Raw genomic sequence first — 18,449 nt, 5'->3', positions numbered from 1 at the left:
AAATAATACATATACAACATGATATTAATATTAAAGCAAATAACAAAAAGTATAAATTTCAGGGGCATTGATTAAGTCATAAAACTTCTAAAATATTAACAAAGTTACAAAGCGACATCTTTATGAATATATATATATATATATATATATTCATAAACGTGCTTCTTGTGTTGAATTATTTTTTGGGATAGTGGGATTTGATTAAAAGAATTTAAAATAAATTGTACTTACCATAAATTAGAGGTGATTCTCTGTCATTGCTGCTCCTTAAAAACATTTTAACTTCCAAACTTTGATTATATTATTGAAGAAAGTATAATGCAGGTTTCAGATTTTAGGGTTATTTGGAGATTAGAGATAAAGAGGGGAAAAACTAAGAAAGAAGACTAATGTTTCAAAAGGAGAAGCCCAAATGGCATTGCAATAGCAAGAGTCTTTAAGTTTGGAGGGAAACATGTGAGAAGCATGTGCATAACCCACTGGTCAGTTAAAAAGCTAACTGTGGTTAAGATATAGACTGAAAACGCACCATTTTATTAAAGAATTAGGACTATTAATGCTCCACTAAAAAGAAATAGGACTATTTTGAGTCTAAACTCAAAGATAATGGACTATTTTAAGCCTTTTCTCTTTTCCTAGAAAGGCCCAAATCCCACGGTTCAAAACCTTGAATATACATGGGATCCTCTGAAGGTCCATAATAAGAGCCCTACAAACTAACGCCACGTCGTCAATAAAACAACGGCTCTTTGTCTATTGTCGGTTGTCGCTCACTCGCTGGGCCCCACAAAGACCGCCACGTCATCCACTTTTGATATAATCATATTTTTGTTTTCATCCCAAACGACCGTTACACATACAACTTTGTTCTCTTCTTCACTACCATTCTCACACACACTCTTCTCATTGCTTCACTCTCTCTTTCTCTTTTAAGAAGAAAATGACAGTAGCAAACGCTGCCACCAAGCACTGCAAGAAGGCCATGAAGATGGGTCTTTCTCTCTTCTGCAGAACCTTCAATTCTTCTAAATGGTGAATTTCAATTTTACTTCTTCTTGAATAAAATAAATCAAGTTTTTTTTTATTTTACATTTTTTTGTGTGTATGCAGCAAGACAATGGCAAAGATGACGGTGGCGAGAATAAAATTGCTGAGAAACAAGAGGGAGGTGGTTGTGAGGCAAATGAGGAGAGACATTGCTATGCTTCTTGAATCCCGTCAGGATGCCACTGCTCGTATTCGGGTACTTTTTTCCAGTTTCGTATTTAACCTCTGATTTAGGGTTGGGGATTATTTGATTGATGGATTAATGGAATAATTTATATGTAACCTCGAAATCAACTCGTAGGAATGGGGAATTTGGTATATCATGCCTGGGATGTCAGTCATGGTGGCTAGCTCTCTCCTGTTACTGTTTAGAATTAGTACTGAAACCCTTATGGATCATTTAGCTTGAAACATACAATTTTTGCTTTGCTTCAAGATTATAGGGTTTCTACATGTGGATAGAGCTGACTTCTTTTTAGGATCTTTTGAGGCTATTCACCAAAACCTGGAGGCTGTGATTAACTTAATCTCGTTGAAGTATCTTGATTGTATTTATGATTTTTCTCATTCTGAAACACTTTGTTTACTTCAAAATTATGTGCTTTTGCTAAAACTCTGTTTGCTTCTTAATTTATACCATGGGATTTAGTTGCTGAATTTCCCTCCTCCTCCAAGCTTTAGCATCTATGCTGGATGTCTACCTTAATGTTTGAGCCAAGATACCTCTGCCATTAGATCTTTCTGGTTGTGGCTATAGATTGGACTAATCAATGTGATAGGAATGAATTCTTCTGTTTAATGCAAAGAGTATGGAAATTCCAATAATATTTCTGTTCTGTTGGGTAATCGTGAAGTCGAGGGTCTATTGGAAACAACCTCTTTACTCCACAAAGGTATGGGTAAGATCTCATACATTACCCTCCCCAGACCTCACTTGTAGGACAAAGGTATGGGTAAGATCATACATTACCCTCCCTAGACCTCACTTGTAGGATTACACTGGGCATGTCATTGTGGGTAATCTTGAAGTTGCTTAAAAAGACCCATAATATTATGCACTATGAGAGGGCAGAAATACATTATGTGTTTATCTTTTGGGTAAGGGATTTTGTTGAAAGTTATCTTTCACGTCTATAATGGTGGATATCAACAATCTTCTATTTTGATATACCAACATGTGATTTTAGAATGACATATATTTCAAGTTAAAGTGGAATCTTCTTATTTCTATCGTTCATGATCCTTTTCAAGAAGTTACTGTTCTTAGGGTTGTCTCTTTCTACTAATCGTTTGGAAAGAACACTCACATGCTTCATTTTTTATAGGTCGAACATGTAATAAGGGAACAAAATATATTGCAAGCAAATGAGATCCTCGAGCTCTTCTGTGAACTAATTGTGGCTAGACTAACAATTATTGCAAAGCAAAAGTAAGATGTCTCAAGCTATATAAATTTTTTTCTTCAAAAATTTAAGATTAGAAGACAAAGCTAACAAATACCCTTGTTTTCTATTTATCTGCCTGTTGCAGGCAATGTCCAGCTGATTTGAAAGAGGGGATATCAAGTTTGATTTTTGCTGCCCCAAGGTGCTCAGATATTCCAGAATTGATGGGAATTAAAGACGTTTTTGAGAAGAAATATGGAAAAGATTTTGTTTCAGCAGCGACTGACCTGCGACCCAACGCTGGTGTAAACCGGACGGTAATCATATTTCTTCTCTTAAAACTCGTCGCTCTCTTTATCATAATAAATGTATCTATATTTTTGTGCTTGGGAGGGGTCTAAGAGAAGTGGGTAATTGTTGCTACAGCTCATTGAAAAGCTCTCTGTGAAAACTCCAAGTGGTGAAGTCAAACTAAAAATCATGAAAGAAATAGCCAAGGAATACCAGGTTGAATGGGACACCGTAGATTCAGAGATGGAGCTTCTCAAGCCACCAGAAGAGCGTATAGTGTGTCTCTCTCTCAAAATCCATCTTTATCTGAATATGATGCCAAACACATTCGATGACCACCTAACTAGTATCTATTCTCTTTGATCAGGAAGGACCAAATGGCTTTGTAAGTGCCACTAGCTTACCCCTGAAGCCGACCTCAAAGCAACCTGCTGAGCCTAACAACCTCCCAAGGTATTCATTCATAAGTTAAAGTTTGTTTCCCGCCCTACTGTTGAACCATGATTTTTCTTTTTGTTCTCTTTGACAAAAAAAGGATTTGACTTGGCTGGTCAATTACTAACAGGGCTTCAGATGACGGAGAATTGAAAGTTGCCAAATTTGATGACCCAGCTTCAGCTGCTAAAGCAGCTGCTGAATCTGCCAAGCAAGCAATTGCTGCAGCCGAAGCAGCTGCATATCTTGCCAGTAAAGATGCAAAAGCATCTTCTGCTGGTTGTCACAACTCTAGGAACAATGCAACTGTTGACAATATCCCTTTCATTTCTGGTGCTCAGGCTCCCAAGTTCTCGCAAAATGAAGTGGCACCACCTTCTCAGTCCATAGTTGATCTGTATGATATGCACTGGAGTAGTAAGAACATCAGGAATTCTGAAAATTCGCATAGTTCTGCTGGTGAAGAGATGCCATTAGATATGAAAAGATCACAGAAGTTTGATAGGAGACATAGCTATAATGTTCCATCCTCAAATCGTAATGTTCAGTATGATGATTCAGATTGCGACGAGGAAATCGAGATGGAAGATCCCCCAAGTGGGACATATAAACCCAGCCCACCAACTGATACTGATGGTGGGAAGTTCTACAGAAGGCACAGCTACAATGTTCCATCAGCACATTCAGGTATCAAGTTTGATGAATCAGATGGCGAAGAAGAGATGGAAACTCAAGAATTCACTAGAGGAACCAATCGAGCCCCTAACCGTCCTGCACCTCATGTGCCTCGGGTTCATCCCAATTTACCTGACTACGACAAGCTTACTGCTCGCTTCGAGTCTCTCAAGTCCCAGAAATCTCGTCGTACCTAGATATCCAGGGTTCATGGAGTCAGATACATTTTGTGCCAGTCTAATATTATTGTATACAGTACAGAAACCAAATGATATGTTAAAAATGGTGTAGCATCATTTCGTGGAGTTCAGACCCTTTGTGTCGAGTTTATAAATATTGGTGTAATAAATCTTGGATATCCATTTTGCAAGGTTGTCCATTTTGCGGATCTCTCTGTCTCTTTGTTAGATATATTTCCTGTCTATTCTCGAGTTTGATTGTATATATATTATTTTTTTATGATATAAGTGTATATTATTTCATAAATTATGTTGTTATTTTTGTTTAAATTTTCAGAGAACAAGAACCTTGGTTCTTTTTTATTTCTTAAAAACAATGTAGGGTAGGGAGAGGGAAGATGGAAAACTCTCACCTACTAGGTAAAAATTGAAGTATTTAATCAACACACTATTAAGATTCTCCAAAATTTTGGTTAAAATCTTTGATCAATTGAGAAAAAGGTTCGGAAGCATTTTTCTTGTCTTGCTCCTGAAGGTCAACTTAGCATCGATGTGTGTTCAAATACAAAGTAGTGATAATTTAGGTAGCTAAATGAAATAATGGATAGTTAATGCATCAAACTAGAGAAAAGGTAATAGTTTATGTGTGTTTTTATCGTTATCTAAAAAAATATATAAAAAAAAGTTACGGCCATCTAAGATTTCTGATTAATCTATGATATTTGTTATTATTAGTAACAGTTACCTTTCAAGTTTCAAAACAACAACAACAAATAACATACTCATTGTAGTTTTAGATTTTCTTACCCTAATTTTATGGGGTAGGAAGTAGTTTATTTTTTATACACTCTCAACTTAACTTCTAATACAATCAATCTAATAATGAAAATAATGATATACTCTCACGTTATTGATGATGGTTCAATTCTCTACATTATAATCCACTTTCATTTGATTCCTATTTCGAATATAATTAATTATCCACAAAAGAATAGTTACAATATACCCTTTTTTTTCTTCCTTTAAAAGGGGAAGAAAGAAAATAAAATAAAATAAAAGAGAAATTGAAAACCCCGTAGAAAATGGGAAGGAGTGGCTCCTTATCTTTCAAGAACCAGAGTTAGCCGTTCTCTTTGCTGTCCGAGGTAGTACCAGATAACACAGGTATGTTCCTCTTCTTCTTTATTGCTCAATAGCTCTATCAGGTTATTTTCTTTATCTTCTCTCTTTCTATTTGCTACTTCCCATTCATTCCATAATCTTAACTTCTCCTCTATCAGTTGCAAGACTTTAGTTTTCGGACGAATAAACTTGCTGCTTGGTTTCCTTCAAGTCTTGTACTTCAATTTTTCTGAGTTTATGCTATTGAATGCTTATGTTTTCTTTCCCTTCATTCTTTTTTCCTGGGGTTCCTCAATTTTCTTGTGGGCTGGCCGACGGGGGTGGGTGGCGATAGAAATTCAAGAAAAGATTGTTTGGGGATTATTTATTGAATGCAATTGTGATTGGATACTTTATTTGAAGCTATTGGCATATTACATTCGTTTGTTTAGAAGAATTCCCTCCACTTCTGCTATTTAAAAGTTAGTTCTTGACAACAAAATCAAGAAAGGATATGAATTAGTCCATTCATGGGTCACGTATGTCTTTTGTAAAGTGCAATATGATGTTTCTGATTTTGGGGTAATTTAGCTGTGCTGAGTTAACATCCTCTGTTCTTAATGGAGTTCTTTTCTTTTTCCTTGTGTTTTCAGAATCGGTTCAGACGCTTGGTAGTTAAGTTTTATTATGGCTGCTTGATGCAGCACATTATGATTTCTCAAGTACTTCGTTTGTTGAATTGGAAGTATCATTTGAGGTGCGTTGAGTTGGAGAAGTTGATTCAGTGGATGGTCCATTTCTGGAGATGGTTATTCTCTTGTCTTGTACTGAACTCTCTAGCCTATGGGAGACGTCAAAGGTAACCATCTCAATCTATCATATACCATTAAAATAGTCATAGGGAAAGAAAATTTCAAAATTTTCCTTTTAGCTATGTCTATTCTTGTTGAAAAGGAAAAATAATAGAATAATATCTACCTAATCTAATCTATTTTATAGAGATTGATATCAAATCTACAATTCTTAGTTTAGCTGATGTTGGACCCCCATATTATATTGCACCTGCTCAAGATGCCCAGTCCTGGGCATGTGAGGGGAGGGGAGGGGGTGTTAGATTTCCCCCATCGGTTTTGGATGAGGTACTTGATCTCCTTATATGTTTTTAGACAAGGATCATCACCACAGGAGCTAGCTATGTTAAGCTCAAGGTTTATATCTTCTGATAAATGATTAGGGAATTTACTAGATACTTTGTTCATTATCTAGTGCGCCTGAGCTCATGTTGGTCTTAGCAGATACTGCATTCAGGACATTTGAGCTGCAACTCTTCTGTGAAGGGAGATATGTTGACTTCATCTGTTGCTTTATGCAAAGCTAAGCATGATGTCCCTGTGTTAGTACCTTCTAAACAAAGAGGAAAACTTTTCCCAAGGAACTTATGGATTAAATCTCATACAAGTTTGCCTTTGGGTAGCATGTTTGGATCCTGGCTAGTAGAAAGGTCTATACCTATCCGTCTATTCATTCCAGCTCACACTAGAGGTATTACTTTTATGATAATATTTCTGTGGACAGTTATACTCGTTTGTAGTTTTCTAATTTATGCATTATTTTGGATATTAAATGCTTCCAGTGAAATGCAGATGGGAATGTTACTGTGAAATGCTTGAACAGCAATTCTTCCATCCTAAAGCAGGTCTTTAGTGATTTTATAGATGAGGATAGTTTTTTCTCAGATGAGATTGATACAGCTTCAGATTGTGGCAAAAGTATTTCAACCGAACCTTTGATCATTGAGGAGCCATGGCTATGCGAGTCTTCCCTACTTCTTCATCATTTGGCAGAGTCTGATGCTTCTGGTGATGTCATTTGTGACGACAAGATTGTTGAGGGTCTTGACTGTGAAAATTTAGAATCAGGATTCTTAAATCAGTCCACACTTAGTGAGACTTTATGGTCCAAGTATCAGGTCAATGCTAATGATGCTTCATCAGGAACCTTGTGTGCAACATATGCCCATGTAGAGGAGCCCTGGCTATTGCAAGCATGTACGTCATCTCCTAGTTTTGATGCTGAGATGGCTCCTTATGACTGTGAAGTTGAACAGTCAGATAATAAGGATGAAGCTCAACCTCCATTTAGCGATCAACTCGAACAGTTAGCTCAAACTTCATCTAGCAATCAACATGAACAAATACCTGAGAAGCTGTTGGATGTTGATCAATGTGATGCTATTTCCAAGGAAGACTCTTTCACAACAATTATTCTGATTAACTCTTCGGTTTGTACTGTGCAAAGAATTGCTGTTTTAGAAAATGAGAAACTGGTTGAACTGCTGCTGGAACCAGTGAAAAATAACGTGCAGTGCGATAGTGTATATCTAGGAGTAGTTACAAAATTAGCTCCACACATGGGTGGTGCATTTGTAAATATTGGCACTTCTAGACCCTCCTTTATGGATATAAAGCCCAACAGAGAACCATTTATTTTCCCTCCATTTTGTCATGATTCAAGGGCAAAGGTAATTAATGGTGCTGCTGTTGACATGCTTGAAGAGAACCTAGGTCTTCCTAGATATAAATCCACTTTAGAAGAAGTGGAGGCGGATGAGATTGATGATGCTGATATAGAGGATGAATCCATGGAATACATGGACAGTGAGTTTGGGGACCATGAAAGTGGTGATACTTGTGATATTTTAGAAGTCCTTGCAGAAAATTGTAATGGTAGTGTAACTGAGCATGGGCTTGATACTCATTCAGAGAAATATCCAGAAGAATCCAGTGGAATTGGGTACCGAGGGCAGAATCCAACTATTGAGCATGCTATGAATGGTAAGAAAGTTTCACAAAGAGATGACAGCAAGTGGGTCCAGGTCCGAAAAGGCACTAAAATAATTGTGCAAGTTGTTAAAGAAGGATTGGGTACGAAGGGCCCAACACTGACTGCTTATCCGAAATTAAGGAGCAGATTCTGGGTATTACATGTTTCATGATCATGTATTCTGTGTCTGACAGCTGAAAGTCCATTATTAGAAAATCCAATCTAATTGGTTCTCCTCTTCCCAGGTTTTAGCTCCTCGCGGCAACACGATAGGTATTTCAAAGAAGATTGCTGGTGTTGAGCGCACGCGTTTAAGGGTCATTGCAAAAACTTTACAGCCTCAAGGATATGGTCTTACAGTAAGGACAGTTGCAGCTGGTCATTCACTAAATGAATTGCAGAAGGACTTGGAAGGGTTGCTTTCAACTTGGAAAAGTATAATTGAGCATGCAAAGTCTGCAGCTCTTGCCGCAGATGAAGGTGTTGATGGAGCAGTTCCTGTTATGCTTCACCAGGCAATGGGCCAAACACTTTCTGTTGTTCAAGATTATTTTAGCGATAAGGTCTGCTCTCTGCTGCTCATTCTCGGGTCATTACTTCATAATTTGTTCAGTTCTTCATTTTTTAGACAACTAATGTTCATGGGCTTTCTCAAATTAGCATGAAAACACAATTATACTTTCTTACTCTAGCATTGATGTTCAGGTGAAGAGTTTGGTGGTTGATTCTCCAAGGACATATCATGAGGTATGGACTTAGCCAGTTATCAGTCAATGGAATGAAAAGATTTTTGACCTACAAGCATGATTGCTTGTCTTTCTCGAGCTTTAATGTTCCTCTAGGTTGATTTTTCACATGGGAGCGGTTTTTGATAACCACTTGCAATAGTGAGTGGTTTTTGGCATAAAGATTTGCATATACTGGCTATGAATGAGATTATCTTGGATCAAATTAAACCCAAGTTAATGAAACATTTAAGAAGTAAAATTAGCTTGTTTAAGAATAGCGCCCAGAGTGCAATGATGAGTAGCACTGCAATATGCATCTCAGTACATTACCTACTTGTGAATAGAACTGAGGACATTGATTTTCGTCTTTAAACTAAAAGGGCATCTGTGCTTTAAGTTACAAATATTTTCCTTTTTGACTTTAAGTGTCCTGATTTCTTTCGTTTCACACAGTTCAGCATATAGTCGCGGTATAGTGTACCACAACTTTTGTCAAAAAAAGTGTACCACAACTTTTGTCGCCTTTTTGTGTCCTCTTTTATTCCAACTCTGCAAAAGTTATTTTGGAGATCTTGTCATACACCAAATAGTCGCGGTATAGTGTTCCACAACCTGTGGGCTAGAATTTGTTGAGGAATTTTTTAAATTATAGTGTACCCTAATATAGATATATTGGACTCTGTTCAGGTTACAAACTATCTTCAAGAAATGGCACCTAATCTTTGTGAAAGAGTTGAGTTGCATGGTACAAGAACTCCCCTGTTTGATGAATACAACATTGAAGACGAAATAAACAACATTCTCAGCAAAAGGTGGAGATCACCTAGTTTCTTTCTATTACTTTCTTTTAGCTTTATGTCTTTTATGACATGTATTTTAACTTCTCGTGAATCAACCCTGTTTCATTGATATTCCTCCTTAATCCTTTGATTTATAAAATTTGCAGGGTTCCCCTTGATAATGGAGGTTATCTAGTGATCGAACAGACAGAGGCTTTAGTCTCCATCGATGTAAATGGTGGACATTGTGTGCTTGGTCAAGGGACTTCACAAGAGATGGCTATTCTCAACGTTAACCTCGCAGCTGCTAGACAAGTATGTAGACCTGCATCTGTTTTGATTACACATTGTATTCCAAGAGCGTAGTTCTTCTACACCTGAGAAAGTTGGTTATCAGAAAACAAACTAGGATATGCTTAGAAGATCCTTTTTAATGAATTAGAAGATGCTTAGTGTTTGATGGAAATACTTCAATCCAACACTAAAATATGTCTCTTGACAAGCTACACTGCTTCTCTTTTTTCCTGTGGTAGACAAGGCCTCGTTTGTAGCTTAGTAGTATCTTGTCAGATCCCAGAACAGAAGAATATTCTGTTGATGCGTCTTCTATGGAGAATTAATTCTTGTTTAAAAACAGAAACTACACAGGGTATCATGTCCATGTTGCCGTTTTAATCTGCTATTGGTTTGGACATAGCATGTCTCAATTACGTGCTAAACCTCTATTTTTTTTTTCTCGGAGGGGATAACCAAGACATAGAGGGCTATGTGGATAATGTGCCCGCTCTCTACCTTTCTTCAGTTAAATACCACGCTTTTGTCATAGGAAGGTTCGAGCTCTTCACGTGTGTCTAACCCGCACATCACACATTGCGCTCTTACCACTAGACCAAAGCAACGGGGGTAATCTGTGGTTGCTTTTATGCACCTCTATTTAAGTCGCGTTAATTTGATCCAATTTAGCAGTCAGCCTGGGCTGCAGAATTACACACATTTTTAAAGGAGAAGGAAGACAGCAGAAACCAATCCAAATGAGATGTTATGTACTCATTTTTGCTTTAACCATAAGCAAGTATTCATCATTCTAATTCAAAGAAATACTGCACTTCTAGCTTCATTAGGTGTTTCTGGTTAGATTTGAACCTTTTATCTGAGAGCCCGAGCTAGTAACTGAAATGTACGACAACACAACATTGGATCTTTTTTGTTGATAAAGACAACATAGGATTGCATTGGTTTTCTTTCTATATGTTAAGTTTATTGTTTACGGCAGATTTCCTTTTTTAATTTTATCTGATAATTGTGGTCATTAAGTATATACTGAAAATTATTCTCAGATTGCTAGGGAAATAAGGCTGAGAGATATTGGTGGCATTATTGTGGTGGATTTCATAGATATGTTGGATGATTGTAAGTAAACAACCCTCTCTCCGCCCACTCCCCTCCTCTCTGTGTGTGTATGTGTCACAGGCGGATCCAAGACTTAATTTGATGAGTTCAACCTTTAAATTCTCAGCACAGAACTCAATGTTCTTCTAAAATTATGATGTGTGTGGTCTTTATGTGGTATTGATGCAAAATATTTTGTTTTAACGGGATTACTACTGAAAATAAGAAAGAAAAGAGAAGAGACATAAATTTATATTATGGTCTTCTATGTAAATCTAAAATTGAAGTTAACCTTGTCGAATGCTTGGTAACTAAACGACATTACTTATTGTACATAACACCTACTGTTCATCATCTAAAACCGGCATGTAATCAGACTGAAAGTTTCATAATCAGCGCCAGCCTACTATGCCTCTCTCTAAACTATATTAGACACTAAGCTCATACCATATGATTTGTAACATGATATCTTGAAGTCAACTATACATTTTGAAGATGTAGTCCTCTTTTTATTTGGTACAGATGTACTTACATAACATGTATACCTGTATGAACATATGTGATGCAATTGTTTGAAAGTTTTTTCTTTTATTTTGTTTTCCAGCAAATAAGAGATTGGTCTATGAGGAGGTCAAGAAGGCTGTTGAGAGAGATCGATCAACAGTTAAGGTGTCTGAATTGTCCAGACATGGGCTTATGGAGATTACCAGGAAAAGAGTATGTTATTTGGTGCTGAATTTCTCTGTCATAACTACACTACTGGAAATGTCTAATTAATCATGGTTGGTCATTTCATCTTATACCTGACAGGTTCGACCTAGTGTGACATTCATGATCAGTGAACCATGTATGTGCTGTCATGGTACGGGGAGAGTGGAAGCTTTAGCGACTGCATACTCTAAGATTGAACGTGAAATTTGCCGGTTGCTAGTAAGTAAACTAACTACTCTTGAGATGCCTTTCCAAGGTTATCTTCTTGGGTTTTTATCTCCTCCTCATCTGTTAAGCTGCAAAAAGGTTGATCCTAAATCTTTTGGTTCTTTAGCAAGCTAATCCATTCTTACCACTTGGTCTCCATTTTTCCTCCTCTTCTTTTGGATCTTTCTGAATATAGTTCAACATGATTCAAGATAATGACCGCTTTCGCAAAAACTAATTCTTGTTTCTTGTGTTGCAGTCCACAACGGATCTGAAGGCAGACCCTGAAAACCCCAAGTCTTGGCCCAGATTTATTCTCAGGGTTGATCAGTACATGTCTAACTATTTAACTTCAGGAAAGAGGACAAGGCTAGCTATCTTGAGTAGTTCTCTCAAAGTTTGGCTTCTTCTAAAGGTATGCTTAACCATTTTGTTCATTTTCATAACAAATATCACTTTTATTCTGTATTTGCTGATTTCTGTAAGCTGTGATTAACCAGGTTGCTAGAGGTTTTACCAAAGGGACCTTTGAGCTAAAACCTTTAACAGTCGACAAGGATGATGAACGTGAAACTTCTATTTCAGTGTTGCGACCCACAGAAGGTGGATTTCACCCCCCTCGGAGAAAAGTCACCATCTTCCCCATCAAAAAGTGGAAGAGTAGTGGAAAATGATCATCTTACCTCCATTAAGAATCATCTGTACAGGTCTCTATTCAGAATGCACATCCAGATATGGTTAGCATAATTTTATTAGCCAATTCTTTCTTCCCTCTTGAGTTTTTCTCGCCGGCTTGTAAGAAATAGCTAGTTTTATGAGGAAATCAATTTTGCATAGCATGTACGCATTGATAATACATATTTTCCATTTCTTATCTGCCCTCGCCTTTGTAAGCCACAACATAAGATTCATTTATCTCATAATCATGAGCTTTTGCCACACTAATTGTAATTTAGCATGATGCTGAAAATAGTGTGTCTCGTCTTTCATTTCCACTCCTCCTTTCTAAACACAAAAGTTCATAGAGGAAAAATGATCCTCTTGATTCAAGTTCAAAGACAATCCTCAACCTGTAAGGGTCACTTGGTAGAGTGTCTTAGGAAAAATAATGCATGCATTAACTTTCTGTATTTCTAGCTCGAGCTTTTAAAAAATAAAAAATAATAATTAAATTTCATAATTTAAAATTTAAAATATATACAAAATGTATCAAAACCTCATTTAATTTTATGAGTAGGTCAACATGCTTGCTTGGGATGTACTTGTAGGATCATTTTACTTATTTTTTTTTATGATTTTCTCGTTTAAATTTTTTTTATATATAAATTGAAAAATTACGTAAAAATATTATAAATCACAATAATTATAAAATATATAAAGAAATTATTTGACTTTTGAAATTCTATCGGTGCCATATAAATTGGGACAAAGAAATTAATATGTATTATTTGCAAATGACGTAAAAAATACCATACATCTTGAAATATTTTTGAGAAGATTTAAAAAAATTGGCAGACTCTTGAAATTTTATTTATGCCACATATTGGGACAAAGAGAATAATATATATTATTTAAAAATTACGTAAGAGAAACTGTAAATAATAATTAGCAACTTAAAGTATTTAAAAGATAAATAAAAAGATTGATTGACTTTCAAAATTTTACTAGTGTCACATAAATTGAGAAAAAAAGAAGTAAAATATAATATTTAAAAATTAAATAAACGATACTATAAATCACAATAATTAATAACTTCAAATATTTAGAAGACATAAAACGCGGTTGACTTTCGAAATTATATCAATGTCGCATAAATTGGTATAGAGAAAGTAACATATATCATTTGAAAATGATACTAACAATAATATAAATTACAATAATTAACAAATTAAAATGACTCTCCAAATTCCATATGTAGGCACATAAATTAAGAGTATTGAGGCCGTGCTAGCCGGAGTCCAATGTCTAGTATTAGGATACAACACAAGTGATCAACAGCAACACCGACAGGATAAAACATCTGAGCATGTGTAGGGTCTCAACTTATCTTCAAGTTCTTGTCCTGTTGGCAGTGGTTCCATCCTATATTTGCTACGCTGGGCACAGCAAAACTCATACAAATTTCTGCATGCTCCTCTACTAAATGGATACACTCTTTCAGGAATGTTCCTGCAAATTAAAGCAAGTTTAAACTTGAGCTTAAAGACGAGACAAATTCCTGATGAGAATACATGTTCCATTTGCTTTTGAGATATCAATTAATCACTCAAAGATGTTGACCATATCTGCAACTAACATTGTCCAATGTTTTTAATCATATCATCCAGCTCAAAGCAACAACATAGACATCTCTGCCACTACCCAGCAAATAATATCACACAAGAATTGGAAGGATATAACCAACCTCAAATATTGGATGCGCCGTCGTCTCACAAGCTCATAAGTGGTCTGATTTGTCAAAATTAGGTAGCTGATTCAACAAACATGAGTTCAGACACGTTAGCTACAGGAGCAAGACAAGTATGGGGAATAATATAGGCACAAATAACAGGGTATCACTCGCAAGTTATGAAGTTTGCATAGCTTAGCTCTAATATGTTTCTACCTCCTTCACAAGACTGAAAGGAGGTAACCAAGCATCCTACACTTTAATCTTTTTTTTTACACGAGATATTTATTATCTTACAGAAATGATTACATCCTTTCCCAGAATTATCAACTCTGCTGACCAAACAGAAATTCTAGAATCTCATATAACCTTATTTTTAGAAGGACCAATGCATATAATTTTAAGAACATAAATCTAACAAACTTCCTACAAATACAAAATTACTGTGCTAGGCAATGCTAAATGAAGTCCATCTTCAGCAAAGAAAAATCTTACCTATGAAAAAGTAGGAGGAGGAGAAGGAAGATGAGGCAGAAAAACAGAGTAGCTAGCAGCAAGATCATAATTGCATATAACCACCTACAACAAAGCCATTATAGCATTTCACTTCAGATTCATCTAAAGATTCAAATTGGATGAATTTCACAAGGCTTGTTCTTTTATAGGAGGATATGTGCGGATTCAACAAAAACATGAAAACAGAAGCAAGAATATCAATCATGTCAGTACCATCTTGTCATGAGGATGCAGGCCCTTTCTTTAACTACTGTTTCCCACTGTTATTTTATCTCTTGAAATTTGGTTTTTGCAACCTATACAACCAAAGTAGAGTTCATACTCGGACATTTTTAAGGAGCCCAACCAGAAGTCAGAAACACTAACTGCTGTACTTGTCAGTAATTTTAAAAAATCAAGTAGTGCATATGCCACCTATGAGCTTTGTATGGATGGTCCTATCTAGATAATAGAATATGGGTTACGCTATGCTGACAGCCAATATAAGATAGTCATCTAATTTTTTTCAGGATAAGTCTTCAACTGCCATCTTAGGACAATCACAATAGCTTACATGTCATGGTTGTATAAGATCCAATAAGGGTAGTGGTATTGACTCTCTTCAAGCTTCTTATTTCTCAGAAGACAATATGATATTTCAAACAGCTAGTAAAATATTCCAATATGCGCAAGCTTACCTTTTACCAACTAAAGCAAATGAATTAACATCTTATTATAAGTTTGGGTATGAAAACTGAGCAGTCTACATCTCCGTTAGTGTTTTTAGGTTTTTTTTTGGGGTGCATATTGTCCTTCTCCAGTTCTCCCCCCAGAACCTCCATCTTTATTTTCTTCTGGGAAGGAAGATATTAGTAACGAGCAGAGGAGAAACATAATAAGGGAAGAATCAGAGGCTAAGCAGAAAACTCTTAAATGATAAAGCATCATGAAAAGTACATACCAAGGCTTTGATATATCAGACTTCAAGAATTGAATATATAACGTGCCAGTCCAAAGGGATAAGGCTGTTTCTCCACAAATGTACCACCTGTTATACTTGGGAAAATGAATAACCGAACCAAGACCAATTACTTGAAACCCTAAAAAGAAAAAAACATGCAGTGCACGCGCCCTGACATGTAATACAAAGTAGCTATTACCAGTTAAAAGTTCAGGAAAATCAAGAACCCTGACATGCTTCATGCATGTTTATAGACGAAGAAAAATACATAAAATTACAGAAAAGTACAATATGACAAGTCCCCTACTAAATAGTGTCTTCATTGTGGTCTTAAGAGTAGAACAATGATCATGTCACTTATACAAAACTTATATTATTGAATTAGACACATCGAAGTACACATATATCCCATGCCCAGATAACTGGTTCAATATATTCTCGCAATGATCTTTAAAATGAACCAACATCCTCTTATAGGTTTCTCGAACTGATAAACTATGCTGACACGAATATGTTTCGAACGATTCAAGCTAAAATTGAAGCCTCTTCATGAAAGCAAGAACCTCGAATGAGGCTTTATATTCATCAATTAGCGAGATAACTATATTAGTATCATTTTCTGAAATAACATCTACATCTAGGACATAAATCTCCAATTTGACATGTCCTTATCATATTAAATCCACATCAAACTTCCACTTTAGCTCCAAAATAACATGTGGAAACCATCATAGAAATAAATATTTATAATACACAACAAGGTTTCTTTCATTTAGTTTTTCTGAAGGTACAAATAAACATTTCAATTAAATCGCAAGAAAAATTTCACTGAACTGCGAGCAAGATAAACACATTGTTGGTGCATCAACTTAGTAGCATGGATACTCACCAAAAAGCGCAATGATTACCCTGTCCTATGCATGTGCCAAGCCAAACACAATGATGATCAAATTGAAGAACACATTTGTCACAATCATGACAATGTTTAGCGCGTGGAGGCTGCAAATCAAGCAGAGTAAAAGTCAAACGTTGTTGACATAACTGACAATTGTAGACTAGTGGAAGTATAAGCTCTAGGCACTTAACAAGACAGGAGTCACTGTATAAGGTCCATTATAGAAATTGGTTCTTCTGACATAAGTAAACTTTGGCAAATGGCAACCATAAACTTATTGGATAAATAAGTGTGCTATTATTAGGATAAGCACAATAGTTGATTTATAAATCAGAAATCAAAAGTTCATAAACCGTTTGAAACAATTGAATATATATCTGTCCTCAACCTCATTTCAATGAGAAGGGTTAAGTGAGGCACAACACAAGAAAATATTAGCACCAAATTGCTGTCACAAGTTTGCCTCATTTACTTCCAAATCTAGGTGTAGTCAGTATTTGGCTCTCAAATCATGTCACTAGTTTGGCTAATCCTAAAATACTCCTATAATCACTAAGTATCATCAGAAGTACCAAAATGTTTGTTTTGCAAACAAATGAAAGACAGAAAGGAGAAATTTTTACCTGCACAACATTACAGTGACTGCAAGTCACACCTCTGGAAAAGAGCATAAAAATGAGTTAGTAAGGGAACTGATGCTTTTGCAAATTGAATTATGCAATCTATAACTACAGAATCAACAGAGTCATACTTCTATCCAAAAGTGGTGTAAGGGGAAAGAATACGGGAAAGATAAAAGTAAATCTAAATTAACATGGTCATTTTCTATTTTCTAAAATCCATGGACTATAGCACATGTAAAACGGTAAATTTGGTCATTCCCGCTCTGGGCCTCGTTTGAACTTGAAAATGTGGATGTTTTCCCCTTAGGACCAACTCACGTCATTAATAAGGTCTTAACGGATTAGGGAGGAACATTATTCATCATCCATGAACTCCCTAAACCTTTAATCCTAATAAACTGTAAGAAACCCAAATCTTCAGGGACCAATGGCACAAGGTTCCTCGGTGGATAATGGGTCCCACCCTGTTCTCCATTTAAATACCAGGATTTTTTCTGAGGCATGATTTGAACTTGTAACGAGGGACTAACCCACAGATCATGTATTGTAATCTTACCATAAGATTAAAGCCCAGGGGCCTAGATTCACATGGTAAATATTTCCCTAGCAACTGAATTAATCACTATTAGAATTCAAGTTTATCATAAACCCCAAAAAGAATCTAAACTCTTCATCAAGGACAGCCAGGATGAATTCATAGTGGAGAAACCTATCCCAACATTTTCCACTAACTAAGCACTAAGTATTCACAATGCATCTCTAACTAATTCCAAAAGTAATAAACAAGCAAGGATGGGTTATTAGGCATAAATTCATGTGATAACTGATGACTGGCTTCCTAATAATGTCATCTAGTTTCAGATCATAATCCAGTTTATAAAGGTATTTTGAGAGGGAGAAGACCAAACTTGATGCTGGAGGCACTTGTATTACATGACTAATAGCTATGCCATGAAATGATTCAATAATAACACATCTCAGCAGAAATTTTCATTATATTTCAAAATCCTTTGTTATCAAATAAAAAATTACGAATTTCTGAACATTCTCAGGAAATCATACAGGGTGGTTACAGCTTCTCCCCTCCATATAAAATCTACTGCATGCTGCAATTAGCCAAATCATCGCAATATACCAGTTAGCCAGTTGGGGGTACCTTCTGATGCTGAGATGCTTTCAATATCTAAAACTATTGACAATTTTTCATCTAAATCTCATAGTTATATAAGCATCACTTGTGAAATCGATAATGAGTGGAAACAACTTTGCCATCACCATAAGGTGCTCCCAATATCCAAATCTTTAAGGGGGGGGGGGGGGGGTTTGTAGTCAAATT

At 36.0% G+C, this 18,449-nt stretch overlaps 3 protein-coding genes across 6 annotated transcripts in view; 2 read left to right on the top strand and 1 right to left on the bottom strand.

Moving 5' to 3' along the window:
- The first annotated feature begins 840 nt into the window (after positions 1-840).
- Positions 841-4,246, top strand: LOC102584459 (uncharacterized). 2 transcript variants are annotated; one of them, XM_006340744.2, is made up of 8 exons: positions 841-1,032; positions 1,111-1,243; positions 2,373-2,476; positions 2,578-2,749; positions 2,859-2,999; positions 3,091-3,132; positions 3,166-3,176; positions 3,289-4,246. In XM_006340744.2, exons 1-8 carry the CDS (start codon positions 941-943, stop codon positions 4,028-4,030), a joined length of 1,437 nt encoding a protein of 478 aa, XP_006340806.1. In that variant the 5' UTR covers positions 841-940; the 3' UTR covers positions 4,031-4,246. The 2 variants fall into 2 exon arrangements, with proteins under 2 accessions (XP_006340806.1, XP_006340805.1); XM_006340743.2 differs by having other exon boundaries at positions 3,091-3,176.
- An 832-nt stretch (positions 4,247-5,078) lies between these two features.
- On the top strand, positions 5,079-12,745 carry LOC102583907 (ribonuclease E/G-like protein, chloroplastic). 2 transcript variants are annotated; one of them, XM_006340742.2, is made up of 13 exons: positions 5,079-5,176; positions 5,767-5,972; positions 6,409-6,655; positions 6,757-8,090; positions 8,182-8,499; positions 8,642-8,683; positions 9,352-9,476; positions 9,611-9,758; positions 10,781-10,853; positions 11,437-11,549; positions 11,643-11,762; positions 12,010-12,165; positions 12,251-12,745. In XM_006340742.2, exons 2-13 carry the CDS (start codon positions 5,919-5,921, stop codon positions 12,422-12,424), a joined length of 2,904 nt encoding a protein of 967 aa, XP_006340804.1. In that variant the 5' UTR covers positions 5,079-5,176; positions 5,767-5,918; the 3' UTR covers positions 12,425-12,745. The 2 variants fall into 2 exon arrangements, with proteins under 2 accessions (XP_006340804.1, XP_006340803.1); XM_006340741.2 differs by having other exon boundaries at positions 6,406-6,655.
- A 787-nt stretch (positions 12,746-13,532) lies between these two features.
- Positions 13,533-18,449, bottom strand: part of LOC102583577 (protein S-acyltransferase 10) — a 7,008-nt gene continuing 2,091 nt past the window's right edge. Inside the window, exons 6-12 of one of the 2 annotated variants that reach the window (XR_001472359.1) lie at positions 17,114-17,147; positions 16,485-16,594; positions 15,596-15,682; positions 14,635-14,718; positions 14,155-14,220; positions 13,688-13,919; positions 13,573-13,590 (exon numbers count right to left, since the gene is read on the bottom strand). Coding sequence is in view for 1 of the 2 variants with exons in the window: in XM_006340740.2 (XP_006340802.1) it covers positions 13,742-13,919; positions 14,155-14,220; positions 14,635-14,718; positions 15,596-15,682; positions 16,485-16,594; positions 17,114-17,147 (559 nt within the window). In the remaining variant the exon portion in view is untranslated. Of the gene's footprint in view, positions 13,920-14,154; positions 14,221-14,634; positions 14,719-15,595; positions 15,683-16,484; positions 16,595-17,113; positions 17,148-18,449 lie in introns of both variants that reach the window. The other variant, XM_006340740.2, reaches the window with a different exon arrangement.

The sequence above is a fragment of the Solanum tuberosum genome, unplaced genomic scaffold (genome assembly GCF_000226075.1).
Source record: "Solanum tuberosum cultivar DM 1-3 516 R44 unplaced genomic scaffold, SolTub_3.0 scf00020, whole genome shotgun sequence".
Lineage (NCBI taxonomy): Eukaryota > Viridiplantae > Streptophyta > Magnoliopsida > Solanales > Solanaceae > Solanum > Solanum tuberosum.
This window is presented reverse-complemented; position numbering and strand designations above follow the sequence as displayed.